Here is a 9,519-nt window from a genome sequence, read left to right on the forward strand (position 1 = left end):
ACCCCCCCCCCCCCCCAAAAAAAGCAAAAATCAATTCAGGGACCGACGACTGAGCCCACAAGGACATCAAGCATGACTGAGTGTACTGCATTTTAAATATTTGCTTTTAGTTGGTTTTGTCCTCTAATCAAGCAATTTTAAAAGCTGAGATTTTATTTTAAATAGCCAAAAATGCTATTTATGTCATGATAAATGCAATGCATATTTAATGGTCACAGCGTGAAGAGTCAGTATACTGTAGCTACAGTTGCTTGCATCCAAATTAGCAAAAACGTTCTGAAAATGATTTTGGAAACATGGTGGATTTTTATAACATGGGCAATAAAACCCTGTTTGGATTTCTTTTTGATTTGCTGATATTCAAGGCAGATGACATGCTCCGAGTAAAAATCCTCACTAATTTTCATACTACATCATCAGTTGCTCAGCACACAAACATCAAACACAAATATCTACATCATCTACAATCAAACAGACTATAACACAAAGAAATCGCTTCTTGTCCCAGTGGGCATGTTGTGTATGTGCGTGCATGGGTGCCCGAGTGCAAGCACGCATCTGTAGCCGAAGCGTGTCAAGTGATCCACACAGGATATTAAAGCTGTCTATTCTAATCACTTTCTTACACAACTTTGCCCACTCGCCATTAACCACGCTTGCATACGCGATCAGCTTTTGGGGGCGGATTAAGAGTGAACTTGCTAGCACGTTTTTTAATCAGTGGAGGAGTGATCCCTACAAGACTGTGGGTGAGGGATATAAGGACAGACCTTGTGACATCGGGAAAGCGAATCGGGAAGTGAAGGACACGGCACTTGGGCCGGATGAGTCGGTCCAGATCTTTGGGCCGATGGTCAGGCATGGTCTTCATGAAGGTAGAGATGGAGGAGAGAAAAGACTCCATGTTGAATGCGGAGTTGAACACCACCACATCCGCAACCAGGCTGGGGAAACATTGACATTTCAGATGACGAAGGATGAAATATACTGACAATCAAAGCCACAAAATGTCAAACTGTCACAATAATGCTCCTTAATTAATTCTCCAAACTGAGCGTTATTAAAAACAGCGTATGTTTTGAAAAGCGAACTTCACTCGTATATGAAAAGCCGACGTCTCCAGTAATTAGTCACTTTAAATATCTAATACATGTTGATTAGAATCCACAGACACAAACACACCATGTTTTTAAATGGCACACTGATTAACCCCAATTGCCAGAATCAATCACTGCATTGCGCTCAATTAGAGAGTGAATTAGAGGAGCCGAGCGCTTTTTTGTGTTACTGTTCTGCCACGTTAATAAAGTTGAGCAAGCAAAGGGCCTTTGAATTATTGACATGATACTCTGACAGACAACAATCACAATGTATTCCAATTAGAGCTCTTAAAACCCTTTCTTTCAAGCATCAAGATTGATTATGACATTAGGCTTTAAAATAGCGAGTTCTTAAGAATTAGAGCGCCATTATATGATCCCATAATTAACCAATCACATCATGCCAAGTAACGCGCATGATAAACTATTCTGTCTCAGACACACTGTCTCTCTTGTGAATTAAAATCCAGTCTGGTACAGAAATGGTACTTGTTATACACAGACTGTACTGACATATTAGCATACGTTAAGATGACCAGATTTCTGAAAATCAAAACATGGGAAATTTCTCATTTTAATTTCTAATGTTATTTGATATGAATTCAAAAGTCCTCCTTTTTTAATTCATAGTTAATAACATTAGAAATTAAATTTGTTTTGTGTATTTTGATCATGGTTAATGTAGTAATGTTGTGAAGCATGACACACTGTATGATACTTTGACATTCTACTGCTATACTATTTAGTCGACAATCCACACTTATGAACTGTAAAAACTACTTAAACAGAAATTACACACGTGTGTGCATGTGTAATATCCAGCACAATAGATAAGTCTGGTAACCCTAATAGTGTTGGGCGATATGGTCATTTTTCAAATCGTCATATCGCCAGCGAGATCGCCGATACACGATATTATCGTGCGTGCATGGGTGGTGGCAAGAGAGAAACTCTCTGTACTTGTCATAGGCTATTTCATAACTATCTGGTGTTTTAAACCGTGCGGGCGCGCAAGAGAAAGCCTATGAAAGCACCAAAAATCGAAATAATATACTTTCAAACATACTGATAAACTAACATGTTAAATATAAAAATAAAAACAAGTTTGCCGCATCGACGCACGGAAGTTATCAGTAGGCTATAAATGGTCTGCAGTCAATGGTGAAAATCAAAAGTAGATTTATTTTAAAGACCAACAGTTTAACACTAAATATTGGACATAAACGAACATGTTAAATATAAAAGTATTTTAAACAGGTAAGTTCATGTATTTGGAGTAAAGTTAAATTGAATGGATACATCAGTCATACAGCGTTCCGGACCACGCGCCCCATGACGCACCGCCACAGAAACAAGAATGAGATGCGTTCTAACATAACTGTGGCATTAAACTCATTAAACTCAGGCTCAGTTAAAATATTGCACATATATAGGCCATTTAGATTACTTGTTAAAGTGCAATGAAATACCTTATATCAGCAGACGATGTACGTCTGTGTTTGTGGATGGAAACTCCTTCTCTGGCTACAGGCTCTAATCCTCATTTGTGCGTGTAAAATGCGGTGCTGAAGTGAAATAGCGGGGCAATTTGGTAATAACAGCCGAATTATAATAGGCTGCCTAATAATAATAATAATAATAATTTAATACATTTATAGGAGAATGAGCCTAATATCGTCATGACTATCGACAAAGACATCTGCTATCGTCGATATCTCTGACTATCATCGATACACGATACTATCGTCTATCGGCACAACCCTAAACCCTAACATATGTTTTTCTTCTAAGTACTTCTGTAAAGTTCATCAGTTGTTACCATGAGAGGATCTGGTTGTAGCCATATTGGAAGTCTCTTTCTTGGCTCTTGCGAACTGGATAGACCAGCTGGTTCTCATGGAAGTAGAGGACCTTCTTTAGACGGGCGAGATCAGGCCGCAGGACTACAAGTTCAGCAAGATTGAGTACGGAGCTGGTAAACAAAACCCTGCGAGACAAAGAAAGGAAAAAACAGATAAAAGAAGGAACCATTAGCTTGCTGGCTGCAACGGTGTTACTTGAATATCAATGCTGCCAGACAGGCCCAAGCACTGATGATTGTTCTGACCACTAAAACCTGCTTTAACAGTTTTTTTTATTATTATTAATAATAATAATAATAATAATAATAATAATAATGGTTTTATAATGTTTTATATGGTTTTATATTACAAATATAAAATGACAAATTTATGAATTGATTGCATTAAGCTATACTGCCAAGTACTATGTAGCCAAGTACTAAAAATAAATAAAATAAAAACTACACCTGAAAATAAACTAAAATTGAAATAAGCAATAATAAAAACTAAAAAGACAAACAAAAAGACAAAGTAATAAAAATGGAAACAGTAACGTTCTGAAACATTATTAAAATTTTAGTTTTAATATAGTTTTAATATATTTTAAAATGCAATTTATTCCTGTGATGGCAAAGCTCAATTTTAATCAGCCATTACTCCAGTCTTTAGTCACACAGTGACACTTTTACTGTCATTTGATGAATTTAGTGTGTCCTTGATAATTCATAAACATATGAATTTCTTTCAAAACAAAAATCATACTGGCCTCAAACTTTTGAACAGTTGTATATATACTACATATAACTAACAACGAAAAAGTTGTGCTTTTGTAATGCAAAATGCATAAAAACTGCAGCTATAGCTGAGGATGCCTGCAACGAAGGTCTCAAATGACTTTAGAGTAAAATATGAAATCCAAGATCTGCAAACGAAAAAATACATAATTTGAAACACAAGAGGACACAAAAATCTCTGCACATTCCATGCTGAGAAAAACATTATTGAGGTTAATGAACACTCCTTTAAGATGTTATATACACAAGTAGGAGACCATTGAAGATTTTGCCCTTGTATGTGCTAAGAGCCATGGGACAAGGGCTTTGAAGTTCAGTTCTGGTCTCCCTAAATGAACCCAGTCCCCTCTTCTAAGCCGCCATCTCCTGTCAGTTTAACCCTGCAGCCGGCTCGCCAGTCTCTTTGATGTGGGGAGCCCGCGGCCTCGCGACCGTGACTCTGTCGCTGTCAGAAGAGTCACTTTTATGCTAATCTACAACCAGCTCCCCCTAACCAATTCTTAATCTTAACTATACGGAAAACCAATCACACTGCTTTAAGATCAGCTTGAAGGGGCAACTTCTACCATTCCATGCCCCCGTAACTGTGCGGCAGGATTACGTCTCTATTCCTCAACTCCATCAAGACGAGCGCAAAGCAGACCTCCCGAATCCTCACTCACACACAACTCTGAAATCAAACCAGATGATAGAAGTTACTATTTTTAGTCTTGCTTTCCTGCTTGAAATTGTCAAGTGGAGTGCGTCCAATACTAATGAAACCGGAAGGTTTACTTCGGCTCCCTTTGAACCGGAGGTGAGGACAGACACTCGAGTCTGATGCATCTTTTTAGGTCAGTCCAGTTGATGTGGTTGCTGAAGCAAGCAGGCAGACGGTAAACGGTATCGTTGCATAAACCTTAATGAGCAATTTCAGGACCCACCAAATGCCAAAACTAAATCTGACTCATCTATTTCAACGGAAAGCGCTTAAAAAAAGTCTCATCTCGATTTAATGCACTTGATAGATATAATCTTCATCCAAGGTGTGTTAACAATCATTCACAGGAGTCATTGTTGGCTCTCATTAAACTGTGACGTAACAGCAACTGTCGCCCACTGACTTTTTCCAGTGCAAACTATTAACCGTAACCAAAGCAGACATTTTGGCTCTGTGAGAACCTGTAAGATAAGAGACACAGTGGGTGGGCAAGCTGCTCTGTGCTGAGTCAGGTTTGTAACTGCATCATCAAAGGTGCCGATCTGGAGAAGCAAGCATTGCTCTTGGCTTAGTACCTTTTCATTATTACTGTATGTTTGGCAAGCATGAATGAAGTAGGAGATGAACTATTTCGCCCATCTCTATTCACTGAAACGGACCACATTCACATATTTTCACAATTTTTGACCGTCTCATAAGGGCAAGTTGCAGATGACCCGGCAGTTGATACAGGTTTTGAAAGTGCGTCCAGGTCATTGACACGTGAAGGGTTATGACTGTGCATATTTGATACCTGACTTTAGGAATGAAACGCCTGTTCTGACTTTTGCTTAACTTCGAATGCAGCGAGATGAGATTGCAGCTGAAGGAATGCTCAGGGCTTCCCCCACCCACCTGCGGTTTCTTCGTCCCTTAAAAGGAAGCAAGAAAGTCCCCAATCGGATCCTAGTCTCTAAACGTGTTTGTGTCCTTGTTTATGCAGTTTTAGAAACTTTATTTGAACCAACACTTCACAGAGTACCACTAAGCAATATAAGGAAACAAGCGTATAATCTCTCTGTGGAGTGCACTATGTGTGGAGGCACCCTTATTCTAATTTTAAAATATAATTGTGAAATGAAAATATTCTGATTCTGGGAATAACAAGATTTGATTTGTCAGCATAAGCTAATGCGTTAGGTATCATGACCTAACAATTAACAATAATTTAGCAGCATTTATTATTTCAGATTAATGTTCATTTCCACATATACGAATACATTTTTCACATTTTAAGTTGTATAAATTAACAGTTGCTGTATTTTAAACGAACATGAGTTTGTAATCAGTATATTAGTTATAGTATAAATAGTATATTTATAAGATTAATTTACATTAATTTAGATAAATGTTGATTAATAAAAAAAACTGTTGTTAATTGTTAGTTCTTATCTGATGAGAACTAAGGAGAATAAATTAAACCTTATTATAAAGTGTTACTCATGTTCTTATGAAGATAATACAGGCAGCTATGATTACACTACTTTCATCTAGCTCAGCGTTGGTGTTCATCTTGTATCAGCTATTTAATCTAGAGGTATGACTGATCAAACTGTGTACCCACATATACTGGTAACACCTTGACAAACTTCGATTTTGACTTTTAAGAATATCCTAGTATTGGGTGTAAAAATGTCAAACCACATTGCACAGTTGTTATTACACAAAGCTTCTGTGATGTTTTGTAGACATTTAAAAAAAGATGAGAATAGCTAGATACATTTCAGAAAGCAAGCAAAATGCTCTAAATCCATAACAAACACCAGCAGCACAACTAGAAAATTATCATTGGCTAGTAAAAATTATATATATATATATATATATATATATATCAAAACAAACGAGCAATATGTAAGTGCTGTGATAAGTTTCAGTTAGCCTAATGCAGTAAATGTAGCAAGGTTTTTTTTTTTTATATATAATAAATAAAAAGAAAACAAGTAGATAGAATAGAAAAGAATAGAGAACATTAGTGATAGAGGGTCTCTTTTTTATAAAGAAAGAAGAGTCGAAAGAATAGAACAAGAATTGAGAATGTTAATGTTAGAGGATCATTTTTTAAATACAAAGAAAACAAGTAGATAGAATAGAAAAATAATAGAGAATACTAGTGTTAGAGGCTCTATTATTTAAATAAAAAGATATATAAAATAATATAACCCTAAACATTCTTATGCTGATTACATTTCTCAGAGAACCGCTAATCTAAAAACACACACACACACAAAACACAGTATGCTCCATAATTTTTTGAGAAGGTTGTTCAAGAAATGCAGAAATGTATTAGATCTGGACAGGATTTAAAATCCGGAAAGGTCTCTGGTATATGTCTGCATACAAGTCTTGCTTCTGCAAGTTTGGTTATACACCAGAGCTGTATAGCAACAATATCCTCAGCCATGCTCTGCAGTAATGCGGAAACCACAGCTATGTGGCTTTAAAGTATGGGACTGGGGGGATGACAAATGTTTGACGCAAGAGGTACAATAGAACTGAGTAAGTGAGTTAATCACCAATTATACTTAACCTGACAACATTTAAGGTCATGCAAATGTCTAAAATTGTGGTAAATGGCCATAATTGTTTATCTGATGCAATGAAATTAATAAGTTTATGTGTAAAGCAATTGTATGTCAGTATATATGTTTAAATATTTATCTGACCTGTACGAGGAACTTGCTGGAACTGCTTGCATGAATTACAGAGCAGAAGTTCTGGCCCTCCAGTGCCATTTCTTTGCAGGCAGAGTGAAGCTTACACAGTCTTCAACACTTTTCTTGAGAAGATCAACCAGCTGTTTGTGGGAGCCACCATAGAACACCTCCAGCAAGAGCACACTCATGGATACAGGCCCAACCAAACCTGAAATTTAGTGTGAATGCATGCTATTATTGTAGAGTTAAAAAAAAAAAAAAATCACATTTCAATGACTCACATTAAAAAAGGAGACCGTAATAACCTATGATTATTAACCACATAGTGGAGAGGGTGTTAATAATAATCGCACTGGCAAAATTCACCCACATACAGTACTTTCCGAATCACATAGAATTTCATCATATATGTGTCACAGTTAAGTCATAGCTGGAGTGCATAATGAGTTAGGCTTAGGAAATACTTCAGCTGATCGTTTGGAAATGTACCTATCAATTCGATTGTTGTTTTGATAACTAAAGAGTCGGGCAGAAATTAACTACAAGCGACGTTACCAATTTAACTCGCTTCTTCAATAAGATGACAAACCACCCTGTCCAGCAAGCAACATGTAGTGACAAAAAATGTACTAAATCGTGTGCATAGATGTACTGCAGAATGAACTAATGCTATCAAAAGCTCGTCCTCAAGTAGCATTGGGAAGTTTTTAGAGAATTGGATCATTCAGACACAGAAAAAAAAATAAGATTCAACGTTCCTACCCAACATTTTAGGTCTTATTTTCAATGGCGTAATATTTAGTTAAAGGCTGCTATCACTATGTTTGCAACTGTTGTATAAATCAAGGTGTTTTGTTTTTAAGCGAGCGAGTCATTCATTCAGAAACCCCTTGCTGTTTATGTGGCAGATAAATACAGCTAATTTGTGTAAATAAATTGCAATGTCTGTTATGCATAAGTTTGCAGTTATGCATAGCTTGAATGTAGTTAACAACTTGTAGTAGCTAACTACTTTTTAAACAGCTATATAAAATACCTTTATGTAGTTAGCTTGTAGCTAAATTCCAAATTTTCAAAGTAGCTTGCCGAACACTGAATAAATTAAACAGACGACAAGCTGATGCTGTCAAATGGCACTCGAGACACTTCAAAATGACAATAATTTGTTTCTACGAATTTTAGTGGTATCTTGTGGCGGCCATTGACCATGCTTTTTTTTCCATGTAAACAGCCATGTGATAAACACTGCTGAGCACAGCATTTCATAGCAAGCAGAACTGTGAAAACGAATCAAAACTTTGCAACAGGGAACTGGAAATGTAACAACTTAAGTAGGTTTAAGCGTCTAACCTGAAAGGCTGGGGTTTTCCAATCGCTCGGATGTACTGAGTGGGATTTTCTCACACAGTGATTTACCTCTACCCTTTATACCTCAGTGCCTCCATTTTACACAGGTAGGGCGTGAAAAGCATTCGACCTCAAGATGGAGTGGAAAGTGAGGGGTTAATGTTGCCTCATTCAGACCCCCACACAGTTCATGCGAAAGGGAAACCCCGCAGTGCCCGACCTCACGACTAAAAGCAGCACCATCATGACAATCGATGGATGCTGAGTCATTGCTCAACTGCATTCAAAAGGCTCGCCTGTGTAAGAGTTAACTCCTTTCAATCAATGGGATACCATATAACAACACCATAACAGAAGAGTGGGGGATTCAATTTCTACTGATTTACACAAAATACCTTTGAAGGCGGAATGAAAAATTACATTTACACGCTAACCTTTTGCCAAGTCATGACCACATAAAACAAATAATAAATAAAAGAAGAGAATAAATTGGCATACTATAAAATTGAGCTATTTATACTGCATATACTGCATAAAATTAATCTTTACTAACACTGAAGACAAATTAAACCTGTAAAGGCTGACATATGAAAACAGTCAGTAGCCTATAATATGTGTGCGTATATTATATATATATATTTTTTTCATATATTTTTTATTGAACCTTTATACAAAATATTTAAAAAGTTTGCCTATGTTTTTTGTTTTTTTGGTTTGTTGAGTATCATATTTGATACATCAGGCTTTTTTTGCTCATACAGTATAACAGAAAAAAAGCCCAAACGTAGCAAAAGTATTCAATTTGGTACAGTTGCTGATATTTCTATGATCAAAAAGTAATATTAAATTCTGATAGCTTTCTGATAGTTTTTTATAATAGTATGTGCAGACTACATAAAGTGCATATTAATATCAGTTGTCACTGTAGGTTTTTTTAATTAGAAAAAAAAGGCCTTTTACATGCTAAAAAATATAAATTATCAATCAGACAACATAAGGCATGTTGAAGATTGTGTACAACAGGTTTCTCAGCAAAGTTTTGGT

The 9,519-nt window shown here is 36.4% G+C and overlaps 1 protein-coding gene across 1 annotated transcript in view; it reads right to left on the reverse strand.

Annotated features, from left to right (window-relative positions):
- Positions 1-7,567, reverse strand: part of LOC107673117 (glycosyltransferase-like domain-containing protein 1) — a 31,595-nt gene extending 24,028 nt beyond the window's left edge. Inside the window, exons 1-3 of the mRNA XM_016466589.1 lie at positions 7,138-7,567; positions 2,920-3,087; positions 771-944 (exon numbers count right to left, since the gene is read on the reverse strand). Of these exons, the coding sequence (XP_016322075.1) occupies positions 771-944; positions 2,920-3,087; positions 7,138-7,169 (374 nt within the window). The 5' untranslated portion in view covers positions 7,170-7,567. The remainder of the gene's footprint in view (positions 1-770; positions 945-2,919; positions 3,088-7,137) is intronic.
- Between the last annotated feature and the right edge of the window lie 1,952 nt (positions 7,568-9,519).

This window comes from Sinocyclocheilus anshuiensis, unplaced genomic scaffold (genome assembly GCF_001515605.1).
Source record: "Sinocyclocheilus anshuiensis isolate Anshui unplaced genomic scaffold, SAMN03320099.WGS_v1.1 scaffold496, whole genome shotgun sequence".
Taxonomy (NCBI): Eukaryota; Metazoa; Chordata; class Actinopteri; order Cypriniformes; family Cyprinidae; genus Sinocyclocheilus; species Sinocyclocheilus anshuiensis.